Source organism: Perna viridis, chromosome 1, assembly GCF_037379345.1.
Source record: "Perna viridis isolate PV_CMFRI_1.1 ecotype Kerala chromosome 1, ASM3737934v1, whole genome shotgun sequence".
Lineage (NCBI taxonomy): Eukaryota > Metazoa > Mollusca > Bivalvia > Mytilida > Mytilidae > Perna > Perna viridis.
The window spans coordinates 54545924-54568382 of record NC_142445.1 but is presented as its reverse complement, the minus strand read 5'-3'; the positions used below and the strand labels follow the sequence as shown (position 1 = coordinate 54568382).

General features: G+C 32.1%; 1 protein-coding gene across 2 annotated transcripts; it reads left to right on the top strand.

Moving 5' to 3' along the window:
• Window positions 1-3312: 3312 nt before the first annotated feature.
• Window positions 3313-18547, top strand: LOC148629414 (phosphoglucomutase-1-like). 2 transcript variants are annotated; one of them, XM_088550502.1, is made up of 10 exons: window positions 3313-3583; window positions 8321-8483; window positions 8829-9092; window positions 9599-9789; window positions 10676-10830; window positions 11313-11564; window positions 12426-12609; window positions 14609-14743; window positions 15849-15908; window positions 16621-18547. In XM_088550502.1, exons 1-10 carry the CDS (start codon window positions 3338-3340, stop codon window positions 16708-16710), a joined length of 1740 nt encoding a protein of 579 aa, XP_088406628.1. In that variant the 5' UTR covers window positions 3313-3337; the 3' UTR covers window positions 16711-18547. The 2 variants fall into 2 exon arrangements, with proteins under 2 accessions (XP_088406628.1, XP_088406634.1); XM_088550508.1 differs by lacking the exon at window positions 15849-15908.
• The last annotated feature ends 3912 nt before the right edge of the window (window positions 18548-22459 follow it).

Here is a 22459-nt window from a genome sequence, read left to right as displayed (position 1 = left end):
AAAATTTCATTTTCAGAAATCTCATCATTGATAACTGAATTTGAATCTACATCAACGCTATGCGGATTTGGAGTTTGAACCTCGTCGTCATCGGCGCTATTTAAATCTTTGAAAAAGTTTAACAACGAATCAATGGAAATTTCCGGAGCATTTCTAGTGCGATTTGAGTTCAATATATTCCAACATTCGTTGTTGTTACAACTTCTGAGTGCTTTAAGCTTTTTTCTTATTTGACGTCGATGTGTAATCATTGCTTTGTTCATTTCAGACTTATATTCTTTTTCCTTTGTTTTCAGGTTAGACTTATGTAAAGAAGATCTATTAAACTTGTCATTTTCGATTGTTACATATATGTATTAGAAATAGAAACAGTGACAATTTTTTTTTAATTAAGTGTCACTGAATCGTTAAAAACATTCAGGTCAAAGTTTATAATCATGCACACTCCTTAAAAATATGTTTAAACCGACGGGTGCCCCCTCATTCTGTGGTATTTTTTTTCGATAAGATGATCCCTCGACACCTATTTAGTCGTCCTAAAGTTAGGATGAAAATTACGACTCGGCTTAAATTATGATGACTTCGAGAACACGACTTAAGGCAGAGACGAATCATAAGATAGTTTTAGGACACGTCTTATCCTTAAGATAGTTTCGAGAAACCCACCCGTGAATGATTTTATGTCATATGTGGTTGCTGCTAAATTTTGGTACCTAAAAGAATAATTATTTTTTTTTAATATTTATTAGGTCAATTACGTATCATGAACTTCTTTGTATTGCTTTTGCTACACGGAGGTGCCAAATGAGTGGACCGAAGTTAAAGTTTGAAAATACGTGATACGTGAAAATGGCAAGACACTAGAAAGCGTTTCAAATTTAACGATGTTACTACCATTTTGAAGTCAAATTTTTGAAATATTCTTCTAGAGTGAGTGCAGTGTAGATATCTTTTGTGGTAAAATTAGCGAGAAATTAAAGTTTCAACTAAAAACCGCCTAAATTTACCCCTGACAACACTATCCTGGTTCCCGGGACTACGTTCCAGGTATTAGCTACTAGCAAAACACTCTCACGAGAGGTGTATACACACCCAGTTGGCACACGTAATATTTGGATTTTTTCGATTTGTGACGGCTTTAAAATTCCAGTTTTGTTTTGTTTTTGTTTTAGATCGTTCTGTTGGGCTCAATAAAAGTTAGATAATTTATTATTGAAACAAATCACAGAGAAATGAATGTGAACATTTTATCATGTTCGCTCATTTTTTTAAACCAAGACTTAAGTCGACTTTCCTGTGTCCGTACCGCCTCAATTTTGTATCCCAGGTATCCACATATCCCTACCCCTAAATGTGTGCATGTACACGGTGTATACATGTAAATGTAACAATAACAGTTATTGTTTTAATTATATAGCTATAGTAAACCTACATCCGCTTTGTACTTACATTGTAATTATTAGATGATTCAGTAACCGAAGAAGCCGTGAATTATATGAAATTCCGATTCTTGGAGTTTCAAATTCAAAATTGCATTACCTTATCATAGCTGCGAAATCGTAGCTCTTGATCTTTTTTTTTTTGATTTCGCGATCTAACGTTAAGAAAATACAAAAAAATAGAGCTACGTTTCGCAGCTATACCTTATCAATGTTAACACGAGTAACGGATAGTAACGACAGTAAAGTTTAGGATACATGCTAGTCAGACAGATATTGGAAATTATTTTATTAGATATTGTTGTAATATTAAAATTTAGCTTCAATTTTACAGAAAAGGCAAAAAAAAAAAAAAATAAATAAAAAAATAAAATAAAATAAATAAAAATAAGGGTAGTGAAATGGAGAACCTTAATTGTGTCCTGGTAAATGTATTATAATAAATATGCCCGACTCAACCTTCCAAACCAAGATTTTCTTTGGACTTACAGTAATCATAAATGCAGTTAATAAAGTTATGTTGTGAACATGTACTTTAAATATTGTAATTTGTATTGTTGAATTACATATATGTTTTGTGGTGACAATCCAGTTGCTTTCATGTTTGTATTAAAAAAATTCTGATTCATATCCATATATCCAGATCATGGCAGATGGCAGAAATGATCAAATATACCATATCGAGATTTGCATAGCTTAATCACTTATCCATTATCATGCCTTCTAATTGTTATGTCTTGTCGCAGGCTTTAGAAAAAAAAATTAAGTTTGCGTTTTAATGAATTCATTTTTTTGTCAATGGGATGTGGATTTGTGAAATATCGGGTGAAGGAGCGTCTTTTTGTATACGTCCGCCAACTGACGTTCGGTACAGAAATACCTCCGATTTCCAAGAGCGCAGTAAACAAGTTCAAGGTAATGTCAAGTCCGTACCGGTCGTTATATTTGTATATGTGTAGCATACTGAAGATTGCGATCGGGAACCAGTCTATGGCATCCCATGCATTGCATTTTTTAGTGGGGGCGCATGCCCGCCACGCCCCCGCCTGATCCACCCCTGGTTGTGGAGTCACTATTGTTAGAATTTGGTACGGAGTGCTGCTGGAGCTGGAAAAACACCTCCGTTATATGTATAGCTCAGAAATGACAGCCCAGTGACATAGGAAAGGGAAAAAATTATGACCCAAACATATATTTCAACTCTAGAAAAACAGACCCATTCCAGCGGCACGTCTTCGTGATGTCATCACTTACCTGTGATTTGGATTTGGTTGGCAAAAAATCCATTGAGTGGCACGGGGCATCAACTTTTAATCATCATAACTTTTTTGGTTTATGAAGATAATTGAAAAATTCTTTTGGTTCACTACACTGCCAACAATACTCTTTTTATCCACGGATTTTAAAAATAAATATTCAGTAATTAGACTATGTGAACATAAAAAATTAAAAATAATTTTTAATGAAAATAGAGGTTTACATATAAATATCATTTCAAATTAATTTTGTAAGTAAAAGAGTAAAAAATTCACATACAATATATGGAATATTTTATCTAAATGAAACATTTTGAAGAACAAAAATTGGATATAAAATAACAAAGCTATAAAGTTTTGAAAATTGGGATTCTAATCATGAAATTGTTAATTGTTTATTTCGTTTTTTATCTGCCAACCAATTTGACACTTAATGATATGCAAATTGGGGAATATGACATCACTAATGAGATTGGAGAACTCTCCTATAGTACTGGTATGTAGGAAGTAACATCCCCCCGGTGGTAACGCGCGTTTATTTCCGGATCTTCAAACGGATTTGGTACCGGATTTATAATATTTTCGGAGTTCAAGGACAAAAAACATTCAGCATCCTTGACTGTCTAAGCCTAAGGACGAATAATGTCGCTCACTTCTGCAAGGGTGTCAACATCGCCAATCGATGGGCAAAAGCCGGGCACAAGTGGCCTAAGGAAAGCGGTAAAAGTTTTCCAACAAGAGCACTACACCGAAAATTTCGTACAGTCTACACTTACAGGTGCTCTTGGCGAAAAATTGATCGGTTGCACGTTGGCAGTGGGAGGAGATGGACGTTATTTTATGAAAGATGTAGCAGAAAAGATTGTCAGAATTGCTGCTGCCAATGGGGTAATATTTGCACCATATCATATATATCATTTATTACTGGTAGGTCATAATGAAAGCTTGTCACCAAGACAATAGAGTCTGTAAGTCTCGTCTTGTTTCTGTAACAGGAGGGCATGATTTGACTCACAAAATTATACACCGCCACCGAGGATTGAACTCTAGACCGCTCAGGGACAAGCCAGCGACAAACTGATTCGGCTAAAAATTTAATCCTTTAGCCAAGTCAATTAACTGGCTATTTAAATCTCACTACAACCTACTACAACGCAGGTAGGCCGTCCTGCCACATTTCCCCACCTTAAGAGTCTTCGTACCATGAATGACTCTAACACTAGTTCAATAGCTAACCAAACCCTTTGGTTTTTTTAGTTGGGTGCCAAACATAATTGGAGAGCATGATTTGACTCACAAAATTATACTCCGCCACCGAGGATCGAATCCTAGACAAGCCAGCGACAAACGATTTGGCTAAAGAATTAATCCTTTAGCCAAGTCAATTAACTGGCTATTTAAATCGCACTACCTACTACAACGCAGGTAGGCCGTCCTGCCACATTTCACTTTTCTTACTAGAATTTCTAATGTAACTATTGAAATCGGTAGACCTGTCTGCATTTTAGTTTACTTTCTGGTTCTTGACATGCTGTATTACAAAGCAAAATCTTCTATTTTATGCATTTTTAACACTTTAATCATGTGGAAATAGATGTTTGCTATTTTTATTGGTATTTTTACACGAAAATATCTTTTGCTTTCATATTCTGAACATTTTGAAAATGACAAATCTCTATGCATTTGAATGGTAGGAAGGACCCATTCTCGTGAAACCACAGAAATACATGACAAGACTTACAAAACCTTTTTAACTCTTTTGTTTATTCCAAAGGTAATCCAAAATTCATCTGACCATGTAAGCCTCCTCTTTTTTATATGGATATTGATACATTTGTATTTTGGATTTGTGTTCAAAAAGATGTGCCATACAAAAAGTTGAAGATATAGTGATACTAGGGAGTACCATTTTGGGTTTCAAATGCTTCTAACAACCATGCTTATCACACCTACATGTACCTATAGCAGAGTTGCTTACCCGCACAATTTTGTCGTAAGGCCCAAGATTTTCAAGGGTATCTGTTGACAACTTTCTTACACTTTGGCAAATTTTCCGAATTTGTGATTTTTTTGGTTCGGTTCGGTTTCATCTTGTTTTATATGACTCTGTAACTATTGCATTAATAGTCATTTCTAGTTTTTAAACATAAAAAAAATCTATATACAGTGATTGGAATTAAAATTTTGCCAATGGGACTATGGCCCCTTTACCCTTCAATTCAATGGGAAATTTTCAATTTCAATGGGCCATTCTTAAAAAAACATGAGACAAAATTTGGAATAGCTGCTAAGGCTGGCTAGACAATAGATATTGAAGACCAAATGTAACATAAACAAACTTTAATTTACACTGCAGATCAAATGTTTATTAAGAGTTAACAATTAACATGTCAATTAATTGTCACATCAAATCTCGTCTCTTTTCTATTGTTTGAGTTTTTATAGTGATGTATTGTCTAGTCCTTTATCATAGTCCACAGATCTGCCATCAGTTAGGCTATTAAAGTAGTTAATAAAAAATGATAGGAAAAAGTCTATTTTTTTTGTTTGGCTGCAATCATATTATGGATTTTTTTGGGGTGCTTCGGACCATATATTATGACTCCACCATTATCAATATTTTCAATAAGGGGTTCATAATTGTGTCTAGCTGCCGAGTTAGTTTCTACAACAATGCAGTTTGATTCTGGTAATTACCATTATTAATATTTTTTAGGTGTTGAAAAAGATACTTTCTTCTGTTTTGGTATTAGATTTATTCTTTAAAACAATGTTTATTGTTCTTTCAAACACATAATTAAGTGATCAAGAATATGTAATCTAAAAATTGACAAAGTACTGTTTCATTCCCCGTTCTTCAAATCCCCTTGAAAATGTGTCAATCAAAACATCCACCTACAGCTAATAAAAACATTGTTAAAAGACACATTCATGCCTTTTTTACTGTCACAAGTAGTGGACAATACTCCACCATCAATGATGGAAACTTAATGCGTGCATATGACACGACACATTAGTCACTCAATGGGCCATTCCAAGAGGAAATGCGACTATGGCACATGGTGCACGGTAATCCCAATCACTGTATATATGTCAAAAAATATTTGTGAGGAGAAAAATTATGTTCTTTCCAAAACAAAAAAAAACCACATAATACAACACAATAAAATATACATTTTATTGATATTCATCCACAATATTGGTGGTTTCTGTCCACAATTTTTCGCAACAGAAAATAAAACTCATGATATTTGATCTCAAATTACTACTTTTGATTACACCCTTAGTCCTTACTATTTTCATAAGGAAAGGATAGGCAAGCCTGCTATAGTTCGATTCCTGGTTCATTTTTCTGTATGCTGATATCATTTTCAATGCAAAAATAATTAAATTTTTTTATTGAAGTTTTAATCATTTTACATGAGAGACCCTGTTTTGTTGACATTTTGAATCTTTTTACATGTGAATTAGTGCAAAACAAGAGTGGATGGAGCATGATACTTTTGGAGCAGAATGGTAGTAGACATATCATTTTCCACTGGAATTATTTAAAACTCTTCCAGATTCCAGTCTTACTAATTGTGCTTGCTACTGTTCCTTGTATTGTTAAAAATACTTTAATGTATAATAAGCCCAAAGTAAAAAATATGTGCAGCTCCTGTTGCCTGATTGCCCCCTTGTTTTACTGCCTGCCCTTAACTTCTTTTTGCCATAATGAAAAAAAATAATAATAAAAAGCCGACCGACCTTACCCATTTCCGGTAATCTGGATTTCTTTCGAAACTTCTTCACATGGATTTGGTATTTACATTATAAAATAACAACTTACTTGCAGCTGCGGCCATGAGACAACTGAAAGCCATAAATTTATAGCCTGTTGATGTCTCATTCCTGTTTGTGTTGATTGTATAGTAATCAGTTTTTGTAATTAATATTTTCATTGAACACTTATGCTTTCATCTTTTTTCAGGATTTAGCGACATTTCAAGCCAACCTCACGAATTGTTTAAAAATCAATAATATTCCAACTTACTGACCCTATTTTATTCAATGAGGTGACCGGACCTACATTTCGCCTTATTAATTTAAAAATTATCATTAAAATGTTTATAGAGGGTTACCTACTACAGGGTTTTTTCCAGGATTTTGAAAGCTTTAGCCACTTTCGTGTGAGAAAATGAGGACCTTTTTAATGGTAAATTTTTTTAAAGTATGGTAATACTTGCATCTGACAAAAGATATTTCAGAATCATCTGTTATTTACAGCACTTTGTAAAGACATTAAATAAAACTTAAATGTACATGTACACTGCATATGAATAAAGCACAGTTTTTTCCACAGTCATGCAAGCATGTTTTCCAGAGAATCCAAAAAGCATGCCTGAGATTTAATTAAAAAAGAAACTCCCCAGCTTTTAAGAGTCATCAACAATAGAAATCCCTTTACACTCTTACAAATTAATCAGGGAAATACAAGTGTACATCCCTGACATAGTTTTAAATGTACATGTATTTCATATAAAAAATGCTGTTTTCTGTATTGCCACCCTTTGTAGAAACACAAAAATACATCTAGCACAGTGTATATATAGAACTGCCTTAACATGCAACAGTGCTACATTGGACAGATATAAATATTTTCAAATAGGTATTTCCCTATTGTTGCCTCATGAGATTCTATTTTTAGCACAATTTTCATCTGTGCCTTTGGGAACCATACTGAGTTAATGACAAATTTATGTCTTTATTTTTCAGTTATATTTAGTATTGGTCCCTGAGGAATTCATTGATAGTATAAATGATATCTTCAAGATAGTTAATATTGCTGACATTCAACTACAAATGTAGTGACACCGGGGTAGTGGCAAAATTACCCACATTTGGTTTACACTCAAGTTTGATTTACAAAAATTAATGATAAATTACTTTTTATGTCATTTTGAGACGAAGTTAATGAGAAGCAAAGGAATTTTCAAAGCAGCAATTGTTACCCGCATTTGAACTTTCACATTTGTGTGGTCAGAGATTGACATTTACTCCATGTGCGGTGTCTGATTAGTGTAATTGGCAACTTAGGTGATTGTTTACGCAAATTTTTTATACCTGTTGAGAGTTGTAATTAGGTTGGGGTAATTAAATTGTCACTTTTGCCACTTGAACCAATGTTGGGCTTACAGCTCTTAATGTATTTTGTACTTTCAAAGATTTCAGGTGACGAAATGAGACTCAATTATTTTCGTCATTCTGAAAAGTCTTTCGTCATTGACGAAAATGACGAGCGCTAGAAAAATCACTGCTACTAGGACTTCTTCTGTCCATCTTCATTTCTCTATAAATGTACATGTAATATACATTTGCATATTTTTCAGCCATAGAAATCCCAAAACTGAAATATATGATATGGAAAATACTTAAATACTTTAGTTTTATAGTTTTCTACATATAGAAATATTAAACAGTGAGTTAGATTTTTTTATTTATTGTCATTTTTGGTGATGTTCATAGACTTGTTGATTTTTCTTTTTAAAATGAAACATGAATATACAGTTTATTCCACTCTGCTATGTGTTACAAATTCTAAACAAAAACGTAAATGTATCATCTATTTTTTTTAACTTTGAATAGGTTTCTAAACTTATTATTGCTCAGAATGGGCTTATGTCAACACCTAGTGTATCCTGTGTTATAAGAAAATATAAGACAGATGGAGGCATAATACTGACAGCAAGTCATAATCCTGGAGGTCCTGATGCTGATTTTGGGATCAAGTTCAACATTTCAAATGGAGGTTAGCATTAACTATAAAGGTTGTTTGTTATGTCTTTGTAATTCAGTTTTTTTATTTAAGTATGCTGTATGATCTAGAGAGTGAAGTTATTCTGTCAGGTATATGTAAGGGGTAGCCTGATTGATTATTCAAGGGGTGAGGGACTAAGAATAATATTACCTGTAATAATGTAATTGACAAAAGACAATATATATTAAATGCAGTAGTTGTCTAGAAACCTGAATTCTCATTCCCTAGAAGTTCTAGGTTAAATTGAACAAAATCTTTTGATGACCAGTTTCCATTGATTCTTTTTTTAATATAAATATATGTTTATTCAAATTTGTTTTTATTCCACTTGTATAGGCCCTGCTCCAGAAGGGGTTACGGATACTATTTACAAGCTGACTACATCCATATCAGAGTACAAAATATGTAAAGATCTAAATGCAGACTTATCTAAGTTAGGAGAACAACAGTTTAATGTAGATGGACACCAGTTTACCATTCAAGTTATTGATTCTGTAGCAGATTATGTAGACTACATGAAGGAGATATTTGATTTTCCTGCCATTAAATCCTACTTGTCTTCTCCTGATGTTAATGTCCTATTAAATTCTATGAATGGAGGTCAGTTTTTAAAATACTTATATTCTCACTTCTTTTTACATTTTCAATATTTTGGTAGAAGTAAAAAAAAAATATTGTGTTCTAAATATTAATTTGCCTATATTGAGCATATATTATAATTCTATTATGTATTCTTACTGCGAGTATAAGACATTTATGTTAGGATTGTTCTTTTATTAATTCCTTGTAGGGGAATTTATCACTAAACAATATTTTACCATTAAGACATTGTTCTTTTTAAATTCATACACATTACCAACCTTTTATATTTTGTTACACTTATGCCTCACCATATTTGATTTTTTTCTCGTATACAAGAAACAAAATTAAAAACAAGAGTGCAGTTGAACAAACATCTAAATTGAACTGTATTGTAGTTGATAGTAGAAAAACATGAGACGTAATATGTCTAGAATAGTCAAGGCTCATGCTACTGTTAGTGAGTTATTATGCTATAATACATCATATTTAGCATGTCTTAATTTAATTGAATACTTATTTTCAAGTAATGGGACCTTATGTGAGAAAAGTAGCAGTTGATGAACTTGGTGCTTCAGAATCTAACATTGTCAACTGCAACCCATTACCAGATTTTGGAGGACTACATCCGGACCCTAACCTTACATATGCTGCAGATCTAGTCACAGAGTTGAAGAAAGGAAATCACAGCTTTGGTTGTGCTTTTGATGGGGATGGGGTAAGACAGGGCTTTAACTTAAAATCTTGGCTCGGTAGCCCACTACTTAAAATTTGGTATCCAATATGTATAGTTCTTTACAATCTAAAAGAAATTTCTGTAGCCCACACCATATTTTAGGGGTCATTGGTGAGAGGGCACTTGCTATTTTAAAATCCTGTGGTAAGGTTAAGTTTTGTTTTTTATGTGCCAACTAAAAAAAAAAATTCAGGTTTCTTTGAAAGACTCTTGTCTCTTTTAAGGGTGCTTCATTATCCATTCTTATCTCTATATAAATAAAATTAAACAAGAATAATTTCCATAAATTCCACATAATTTTTTTCATGGTTGAAAATTGTAGAAAGCACCCTCAGAATTTTTTAGGGGCTATAAAAAAGTAAAAGAAATTGCTACCTTTCTCATTGGTTTTCATGAAGAATGTCCCAAGAATCATAAAATTTACTTTGAATGGCCTTGATAGGCATTAATAGAGGAATGATCATTGAAATAAATAGTAATGAAATTTGTCAGTTAAGATAATTTCTGTATAAAAAATGTTTGGGTTCAAGTTTTTTGGTTTACCTTGCAGATTGCCGTAAAAAATTTAATTTCTTACGAAACACACAATTTCATTTATGGTTAAAATGATAATGTAATCCTGAAAAGAACTAAACTCATCCTTGTGGCAACAAATGATCTTGTAATTAAAGTTAATATTCTTTTTTAAGGTTACTTTAATGCAAAAAATCTTCATATCAGTTATGCTACAAAAATTTCATTCTCTTATCTCTACTTTACATTGTCTATATGGATACAGAAAACTTACAGTTTTTGGTACATGTGTATATATAAAGTCTGTGGACTATCAATGTAAGAATAAGTGGTTCATATATTGCATTTTTTTCAGGACAGGAATATGATTTTAGGAAAGAATGCATTTTTTGTGACACCATCAGATTCCCTAGCAGTTCTTGGCAATAACCTTGACTGTATACCATACTTTAAGAAGACAGGAGTGAAGGGTTTGGCTAGAAGTATGCCTACCAGTGGTGCTGTAGATAGGTAGTGAATGTTCATGTACATAAATAATATTTCTTTACCCAAAAAGTGAAAACAAAAATGTCTGTTGGCAGACAATTCATTTATGAAATTTTGAAATTTATTACTTCAATTTTTTCCCTAATTTACCTTCCTCTTTTAAGGATTGCCTTTGATACAAATCTTAACCCTTACCACGCAGGAACCGTATATGTAAGGTATTGGGCTGTTTTTTTTCTGATTTTTGGGTTCTGGCAGTTTTAGTTTTAGCTTGAAAACCACAATTTGATTTCATATGCAAACAGAGTGAATGTGGTTTAAAATAAGGCTATCTTATACAGAGTTTTATCAGGCCTCTAACAAGAACAGAATTGATCAATACTTCTTCATTTCACCCGGTTTCTATAGAAACCAATCCCACCTCCTCACTGCATCCAAAATTTAATTTTGCCTAGCAACATTTAATATGTTCTTGTGTTTAAAGTGTATATTGTTTTATTTCTCAGAGTTGCTAAAGCCAAATGTTTAGAGTGCTTTGAGGTACCAACAGGATGGAAATTTTTCGGTAATCTAATGGATGCTGGTAGATTATCACTGTGTGGTGAAGAAAGTTTTGGTACAGGATCTGATCACATTCGTGAAAAAGATGGGCTATGGGCTGTTCTGGCCTGGTTATCAGTTTTAGCTAACAAAAAATGTAGTGTAGAAGATGTGCTTCTAGATCATTGGAAACAGTATGGTAGAAACTTTTACACTAGGTTTGTTATTTGTTTAATAAAAATAACTTTTATTATTCAGTCTTATAGGTTTCATTCTGTAGTTCTATTTAAAATCTGGTGTAGATGTTTATCTGTAGTTATTGAATTATTCAATCTATCTGTATTTCTTCCTTTGCAAATGTTCAGTTCGATAGTATTAGAGATAGGATATAATACTGTCAAGTTGATAATCACATGTTTTCTTTAAAATAGAAGAACCAAATAGTGTATTTACAAATTTTTTATAAAGCAGATTTTATCAACACTAACAAAATACAAAATATTATTAATTGAAAAAGGATAAATAACAACAATCATTAGTGCCGTTGAATGTTTTGATTTGACAAATGCACTTAAATTGTTCTGCACACGAAGTATACTGATTATTCTTTTCTACTGGTCAGTCTGTGCCTTTAGCCACTGGCCCGAAGCCTGAAAGTAATTGAAATTGTTTCGGGCTAGTGAAAAATCTGAGAATGTTAGTTGCTTGATTAAGATAAGTTACTGAAATTCATTGTTTGGGCTAGTAGCTGAAAAAGTTTATGGCACAGAATGTAATAGTTGATTACCATTTTTTGCTACATAGATGTTTTGGTTTATATGTTAATTTTGATGGATATTTGATTTTGACAACTTGTGAATGGATTCCAATCCAGTAACCAAATTCAGGATTTTACACCAATTACGTGTTTGTGTTTTGCAACAATAAAATATGAAAGTGATAACTTAGCAGTTAAATTTATAATATTCTATACTTCAGGATTAAATGTGTCAAAAAATATATCGATATCATGTTTTCTAGATTTTGTTATATTTGTTTTTATGTTGACATTTGGATACATATGCATATTTATATTTAAGGTATGACTATGAAAATTGTGAAAGTGATCCTGCCAAGAAAATGATGTCCAATTTAAATGAGCAGGTTGCTCAAGGGAGTTTAAAAGGACAGACATTCAGTTCTGGTGGAAAATCCTATAAAGTTGCCATAATGGACAATTTCTCCTATATAGATCCAATAGACAAAAGTAAAAGTGAAAATCAGGTATATCATGGTTGAAGTTTTACCCAGAAGAAATTGTAACACATGATTATTTTAAGTTACTCCATGTATAAGTTACAATGTGTAAGTTTCTTGTCCAATTTAAAAAGACTTTTTAAGCTTGCTCATTTACAATAACAATATTTGTAAGTGAAAATATATTTATCTCAAGTAACCTGAGTGAAAAAAATGATATATAAATTTGAAAATATGATAGTACCATATTTTTTCGGACTATAAGTTGATACTTTTTTTCAGTGAAGTGTCAGCCTCGACTTGTATAAGTATTTTTCAAGAAAAAATGTTCATCTACGATGCATTTCATTAGATTTTTTTAGTTCACTTTCGATTGCTTTCATTCAAAATTTTGGACAAACTGCAATCAACAAAAGCCATCACTCAGTCAAACTGGCCATTGAACTTGAAGATTATTGATCAGTGCCGCTATCCTTTATGAACGAATACGACAATGTTAATAAAAACTTTGGAATCATTAAAATTTATAAACTAACTCTAGAAGATACGATAACAAAACTGTTTTTTAACTGGTAAGACATTATCGAGTGTTCCGAAGTTTTCGGTCCTTTAATATTCAAATTTATACCCATTTACAGTATGTTGTGACTTACTTGCATGTTGCTAAAATTTTAATCAGTTAAGGTGTTATCTAAATGGCTAATTGCGACCAAATTTACAGGTGACAGTTTTTTTTTAATTGTATTTTCGAAATATCAGGGAATTGTTTATTAATTACCACTTGTAATTATGACCTATTCATCAAACTAATTTCCTGTTAATTTCACATCTTATGCTTGATATGTTTACGATTTCATACACCTGATGATCTAAGGCTTCTAAGCAATTACCACGCAATTCACTAAATTGAACTTGCGGACAAAGTACACTTCAACAAAATACAAATATTAATTTAAATTCAGAAGTACTATACAAAGCAATATTGCTGGAATAATATACTGTTAAAAACAAACCACTCAACTCGGATCTTCACTGACATCTATGATATATATGCACAAGTCTGACCCTTGACTTTTCTGGCAAATTCACCATCTCTATGTTTTTTTTTGTCGATTTTGGTCAAAATTAGACAATTTGACTTATATTCCGGAGAATATTGTAATTTATTATGTAGAATTCTCAGACTTTCTTTTACAAAAAAGTCGCAACTTTTTTGTCCCAAAGTGTAATTTGGTGCAATACGGTATATTTTTGGGAGTTTGTTTGACCATTCAACAATGTAAGAGCTTGGAATGCATTTTCTTCTATTTCTTGTGACATTTACTATATTTGACATCACTGGAGACTCTTAATATCTGCTGATCTCAAAATCAAAAATATCTCTCGAAAATAACAGTAAAATTTGGAGAAAAATGCCATGATAAATAAAATTAGTGATTGTTTATATCCAAAATGTAATTATAATTACATGTACCTAGAATGCTTGGAGATTTATGTAGAGCACAGAACAAGGTTTTGTGAACTCTTTAATGTTGGTGTTTTCCTGTGCTCTTGAACATAATTTGGTTATTTACTCTCTCTAAATAATTATCCTACAAATCATACTTTCTTTATTTTGCAACACATGATTCACATAGTGGCACTTTTTGCTATTTTTAACCATTAAAATTATAAGTATTGGCTCTTATGAATCAATATTTCAAAGAAATGTTCTTCTTTTATTTCTGTTGTTAATGAAAAAGGAACTTTGTTTCTGAGGTAGTAGAAACAATTAAATCATGTCAATGCTGAAAACTGTTTGCTGTTTTCAGCAATATTTCTGAAAGTCTGCTGCAAATTGCTTGCTGCTTTAAGCAATATTTCAGTAAGTCTATATTAAACAAACAAACAAACCATCAAACAGAAATAGTCATAGAAATGTATCATATTTAATACTTGAGAGAAAAAAACATCAAATATCTCTATTGTGATCCTGTTATTCAAAGTATACATTTCTATGGATGGCTTTTTTTCTTCTTTACTCTAGGGCATAAGGATCATATTTAAAGATGATTCTCGTATTATATTCCGTTTGAGTGGTACAGGCAGTAGTGGTGCTACTATAAGAATGTATATAGAAGGTTACGAATCAGATCCTGCCACTTTCACTAATGATCCTCAGGTAATTTTTTAGTTTGTGCACCATACGCAATTTGTATTTTTTGTTTTTGTTTGTGCATTTTTCATGTCACATAGTTTTACATTCATTAACCCTTTATGATTTCTTTGTATCTTGTTGATTATTAAGCCAAGAAAACCAACTTTAAATATTGATTTTTTATGACCAGGGTAATAGACTTAAACCCAAGTTTGATTTCTTGAAATACAATTTTATTTTGATTCCATAAGAAGTGTGTCCACTGTCCTGAAATGAATTATATTTTTATAGAATAATTTAAGTATATACATATTGACAAATAGCAGCATGTATTTTTTCACAGACTTGCTTGTTCATACTCTTGTACTAATAGAGGTACAATGTACAAATTTGAAATTTTTTTGCTCTGAGTTTTAACACAAAAAAAAGAATTACCAAGGAACTAGTATTTTCTATTTTTTTTTCTAAAAAATGATGTTAAAACTATCATATTTGTCCAAAACTCTGTCCTTTCTTCATATTAACTGTGATTATTTATAAGACCAATACATCACTCATAGAGTAATAGATAGATAATGACCTTGAATCTTTACTTGAAGGTCAATGTTTCAGCAAGACTTTTCATATTTGTTTAATTATTCATATAACAATAATGTAAAAAGGGTTTTTGATATTGTCTGCCTTAAGTTTTAATATTTTAATATTATTGGAAATTCATATTCTATCATCAAGAAATAGAGGGAATAGGGAATAAATAGACATTTCTAAGTATTTTAAGCAATTGAGAACTGATTCATACAAATTAATTTATCTAACATATCCTAATGATATTGAAGAAGTTATTTTATTTTTGTTTCATGAATAAAATATTCTTTTTTAAATACCGAATCATTAACTTCCAAGAGTACCATGAATGTAAAAAAGACAGGTCAAATAAAAGTTTTCTTGGTTATTATAAACACAGGATATGTGTTTGAGATCAGGAATCAAACAAATTTTAATGAGGCAAAGTTTCATTTCTTAAGAAATATTATTAGCCTTTGGTTTATCTTCGAATGTTTTATTTCTGCTGTATGATTGGTACCACAATCTCTGTTTTTTTTTTTTCAATTTTTAAATGCCATTAAAGAAAGAAATTTCTGTCCATGTTCCAACTGAGTCCTACAAGACAATGACAATATTAAAAAATGTAAGTTTTTAACAACTGTGTTGACTCATTGTTCATTTAAGCTTTTGAATGGCAAAGTACTCAATCCATTTTTCAATATATACTTGGAAACACTTCATACTTTTATTAAGCTTTACTTGGATTCAAATAGCAAATAATTGACTACTGCATCCCTGAAATTGACTTGACCACACTGTCATTCACTGCAGAAAAAAAAGTTTGTTTAAAACAAAAGAATTCTTAATCATTGTCTTTTGGATGAAGCACTTTCCACCAGTGTAGTTAGGTTTTAAACATGGAAACTGTGTAATTTTCTTTGGACTTATCTACTCCATTCATTCCTTGGTTGGAGCTGTTTACAATAGCAGGTTGTATGATAATTTTGTTTTTGAGACCAGTTCTTTCTGTACCCTTCTAGTACATGTAGTTATATTTGATCCCTTATGTAAAGGGGAAATAATTGTCACAGTTCTACAATCTTTCAATTGTACAGTTACAAAATTTCCTTCTTAATGTCCCTCTACTTTTTTCCATTTTTCATATGTTTTGGTTTAGCAATGGTGAAATCAGTTGGTATATAAATTTAGCACTGAATGCAAGTTCCTTTCTTACCAGGTATTTATCAGATGTGTATGTTTGTTTCCAAAGTGTTAGCTGATTTCATGTATTCTTCCATCAAATTTAACCTGAATCCAATAAACTATGTATAATATGATATTAACTCATTTTTCAGGTTGTATTGAAGCCATTGATAGATATAGCTTTACAGATTTCACAGCTTAGAGAACTCACAGGAAGACAATCGCCAACTGTTATAACATGAACAATCCAGAGTTTATAGTGACAGTTGTTCATTTTTTATTGCTTATTACATTAGGCAAAAAAAAATGTTGTGTTTATTTCCAATCACTCCTCTAAATTTTTTAATGTGGTATGTTAGGATTTTTAAAAATGTTTATTTTAATTTTTTTTTTTTTATTTTGAAATGAAATAATTGTGACACCAAACTCAGAATACAATGAAAACCAAATCTGAGATTAAAGATTAAACATGGTGTAGAGTTAGTCCATTGCCAAGAGCATAGTCACATGTGTGTTTACAATCAATTCGAAATAAAAACAACCAGTATTTCTTACTCATTGTTTTTCCATTTAGGATAGAAAAAAATTCTTTGGCTTTATTTTCTTCTTTATTTCTGCAAGTCAGCAGGCATTTTAATTGTTTTTTTCCAATATTACAAATGAAAACATTTGGGTAGGGGAATCTGAAAGGGTGACAGGAAACATAACAATTTTTTTGTTGGCCTTATGATGTGGATGTTTGATAGTTGCACACGTTTACTTGCAAATTTTGATCAGTTATATATTAGTTGTTTTAAGAAGGATTTGAAATTCAGCATAATATGAAGTATTGAATTATCCTCTCAGTATGTTTGGATGTATCGTATGTGTCCCAATAGTATTTAACTGCTATTTATATTTTAATTGGGACTGTTTCTTAAAAGAGGTGTAAAATATATGCAGACCTAACTAGTTTTTTTTTTTATATCAGAATTTATTGCTATAGTTCTTTAATTATAAATTTACTTTTATTTTTTTTTTCAATTTCTTTTGGTTTGTTGACTCAGGTCTGTATATAAAATTTAAAAGTTTTTCTCTGAAATACTGTAAACCATGAAATATTTTAGGCAGTTTCATTTTCCCCATTTTTGTGGTAAAACCTGTAAGACGAAAACTAAACTGTCCTGAATTTATTTTTCAAGGAAATTATAATGCAGTTTGGGGGAACAGTCCTGATTTAAAGCTGTACAATGTAGATTTATCAAAGAAATCATGAAAATGTCCGTTTACATTAAATGACATTAATTTAGCTACAAAAATGTAAGGAAACACATTATTTGTTATATTTACTTTGAACAGTTGAGATATTTTTTTCTTATGAAGTGACTACAAAAAAAAAATTCTTGTGTAGAAAGTTTGACAATTCTTTGAAATGCTGAAAGCTTTAGTAAAAATATTCTTGTTAATTTACCTCAACACGTATTAAATGCAGTTAGGGACTTATACCGATGATCATGCATATACACTATGAATCCTTACTTCACAGAATTCCTTTAGCTTAAAATATCCTATTCATATAATGTATGCAGAATTAAAGTTCCTTTTACAAAGAATAAGTCAGTCTCTTTAGTATCATTTGTTTGGTCAATATTTGATATATACTGAAATTTCTGTACTTCTGAATACCCAATTTTCTGCCTAAAACGTATACAGTTTTAACAAGGCCAGTTATACAGTTTGTACCACCAGTATCTGGGTTACATAACAATTTCTAGTTTACTACAGTTAAATATCATTATGTTGCAGGCTGAAGATGCTGCATCCTTTGTTAATGTATCTTCTGGTTTATAAGTGAAGTTAAGTAGATGAAAATTGCTTCCTTGCAATGAAAAAATCACTGGAGTTTGGGCATAACATAAAACAATACAGCAGCATCCTTTAGTGCTAAAATATTAATCAATAGCCACAGTATTTATTAATGATATTTTATTTATACAAATGTATCTTACCTTATTTGTTAATTTTATATACTGTGTCTTATATTTTATCTCTGTTACTGTTACTCAGAATTTGATTTGAGGGCAATAAATATTAAAAGTATTTTGTTATTGTTTGTTTGTTTGTTGGGGTTTAACGTCCGAGCAGCAATATTTCAGCTATTTTCAGACGATGAACATGAAATTGATGATAAAATGAACATGAAATGATGAAATGAAAAAGGGATGGGACACAAGGACAATGGGATCGACAAATTTTGATTGCCACTGGAAATAGGGAGAGGTGGGTAGGATCGGGCAATTTAGCCTCCTGTGGCGGAGCCCTATGATTCGTACTCCGGGAGAATACCACAGTAGGGTTTTTTAACGTTTGAGGAACGTGGCATCTTTCCCAACACGGTGCACCACTATGGTTTGCGGTCAGGTTTTCCGTATCATAGCCTGACAACCCCAGCATGTAACACGCCAGGGGTACCCCATTCCACCACCTGGGGCACACATCCCAGTTGCTCTGTGGGCAGAGCGCCGTAGCCCCCGGCTAAGGTTCTGAGCACTATTTAGTCGCCTTTTACGACAAGCTTAGGGCTGCTGCAGGCCTATTCTTTTAACACCGGGACCTGCACAGGGAAAAAGTATTTTGTGTGTATTATTTTAATCAAAGACTGAAGTCACTAATCATCAAATATTCTATGCCACTGATTTTGGCGTACTTTCAACATCCGAAATGACATGAATGCGAAATGCTCTAAAAGCTTCTGCTAGAATCTTGGTTCCCTTGATATGACTACTCTTTCCTAATTGTGATGACCTGAGGGTTTTCAATTAAAACAACTGGCAGTGACTATTATAGATATTGGGGCCTTGATAATGTATATGACCTAGATAGTCAATTGTAATGAGCCCCTGTGTCTGAATTGGAAACTGGGTATTCAATGCTAATTGATCATTTCATCTTTTAATGTAAACTTCCCGTTTTCATACAAGCAAATAACACGCATACATTTAAGAGAGATACATTTTGAATTGAATGAAGCTAGAACTACAAAGCTATGATGGTAAACTTGGCACCGATCTGCAGCTTAATGTGGAGTAGTAATATATAATTATGCAAATAATTTGTGAATGTAAAGTAGTGAAATTACAAGTGCAAGAAGTCTCTAACAATATTAGTGACTTAAAAATCAGCTGTAGTCAGTAGTTGTAGATATTTCATTGCATTTTCCATTTCCGCCCATGTATCAGCACAAGACTTCCATATCAATCCTGAGAGCTGAATCAAGGGACATTATGGAACAATGCAGTGTCATAATTCTTTTATCACAATGCAATGTCATAATTCTTTTATCATATATTTAAATCATTACAAATAAAACCCCTTAGATTACTATTTCAAGTCATGTTTGAATGTAATTTCTTCAAATAACAAATTGTTATACCCCCTGTAAACAGTTTAGAGGGTATATAGGAATTCCTCCCTCCCCTGTCTGTCTGTCTATCTGTCTGTCAGTTCACATTCCTTGTAAGCACAACTCCTCCTAAACTGCTCAAGGGACATTGATAACATTTTGTAGGAAGGTTGAGTATTATATGTAGATGTGCATGAAGGAATATAAAACTGTCGGCTGACTCCAAAGGGAGATTATTTAAATTAAAGATTTTACTTGTTAAAATATCATAAGCACAACTCCTCCTAAACCCCTCGTGGCATTTTGATGCAATTTTATAGGAAGACTGGGCATCATACGTAGATGTGCAGGAAGGGATATAAATAGTCAGTGGACTCCTAAGGGAGGTAATCCAAATTAAGTGTTTTACATGTTAACACCTTGTAAGTGCAACTCCTACTTAAACGCTCAAGGTATTTTGATGTAATTTTATAGGAAGGATGGGTATGAATTCCATAAAACAGATCTCAGCATATATATTAAACCATATATTTACAAGAAGATAATGTTGCTCAAAACCAAGGGTTTGGTATACTTGTATGAAGTTTCTCTCAAGTGGCTTTGATGAGTAGTCACAAGAAAAAACTGGACCAAAAATGGTGGAGATGGATAAGTAAACAGACACTTTAATCACCATATACCTCCTGCTTTCAAAGCAGGTGGTATAATGGCATATTTAAGGGGTTTTCAGTGGCTACTAAAATAAGACTTGCTGTTGAAAGACCAGATGATCTTTTGTGAGTTGGCAATCACTGTAATTAATGCTCTATGTATGTTTGACTCTGTGCACCTGACTTATGTTAGTCGGAACTCTATGCTAGGACTATTGTTTGAAATCACTCCAATGTTGTTTTTTTTTTTTTTTAATTTAATACAAAACTGATTTTTTTCCTCTCATTGGAAGAGTCAAAAAACAAATAATTTTCCCCACTTCCAAAAAACCAATTTTTTTTTCAAAAATCCACCCACTAAAAATTAAATGGATGCTGCATAACAGTACTCTATTTTCGCTGTACAAGGAAAGAAAATACTGGTATATGTATATGTTTACTTAAGTATTTGTATTTTCATCATAGTATACTGGCACGGTTTGTTGCATGGGGTTGTGTGCCAATGTTTCAAAATTTGAAATTTGACAAGGTTTACATGTTTGAATGCTGATTAGAGTTATCCTTCTTTGTCCTAATATATAATTTCAAAAACAAAAAGAAGTTCAATATCGGCAAAAAAAAAAAAAAAAAAATCATTTCTCTCTGTCAAAACAGCTTTTATTTATTCATAATTTTCTTCAATTTTTATATATCATTTCTGTGGTAAATTCCTAGATAGGAGTACATTTAATTCCACTACAAATTGCACATGCTGCACTTCATATCAATGTTATAAATGATTGAAGGTAGCCATTTTAAAATCAAATTGTCTATTGTATCACCATAACAAAATTTATGTAATTGATATGAGAGGGTGGACATGGGGTACTTCATCCCTAATTCCCAACATTTTTCATTTTACCCCCAGTTATTGTTCTCAACCATGATCCCCACTTCCCATTCCCTACATCTTCAACCACCATTCCTTGTCCCCTCCACTACAGTTCCGCACCCTATCAACTGCATCCCCTATACGTATCCCCAACCCCTGTCCACCCTACCTGATATTGCAATTCAACATTCATTCATTAATGTTCACACTTCTACCAAATGAAAAGCAGATTCAGTAACAACAGTCCTTGAAGGCAGCAAAATGAGTTAAGTAAAAAAATATAGACCTCTCGAATTTGTTTACTTATATTGTCAGTATGACTTAACCAACAATAGTTGGTGTCCAACTATCCTACAGCAGAATTACATCACTAGTATCCTAGGAGCTGCCTCCACTGTCATAATGCAGAACACTGAAGTCCTTAACTTAACTCCAGTAAAATATTAAATCAAAAACAGTGATGTATTGCTTTAAGGAAGATACACCAATTCTGATAAACAAAATGTATCTACATTCAAAGGAGATGCATCCACATATATGAGCAGACATATGGAACAAGAATATTTGGGCTTGAGCAAGAAAAAAAAAACCCTGACCCTTTCACGTTATAATAATATTGAAACCTCCACTAGAAGAACCATCCATATTAATCTGATTCTTTTTAAGTTGAGAGGTAGTTTTATTTTTCAATACTTGAACTGTATATCCACTCCTGTGATATATATTGTGATGTATTTATTGTTATATTCATTTATTTTTAACTAATTGATTTTTTTCCACTCATTACAGAGGGCTGGTGCATTAAATTTTCTGTTTTCATGCATTTAATTTGCACTTTCTATCAGATGTAAGATGTTTTATGCATGGCAAAGTGAAAATTAATCCTAGTTTTCTAAATGTTTTACTTTTCTAGTACACATAGGCACTGTTAAGTTAAAATTGTTAATTAAAATAATAGTTTTGCTCTGTGGAAGTTTGACAATTTCTGTTGAGCTTTTTTGGGAAAGTACCATGCTTTTGTATCTTCATTGCACTCTGTATTTATTGAATGTGAATACCTTTTTAAAGGCTTTGGAAAACTAACTTAA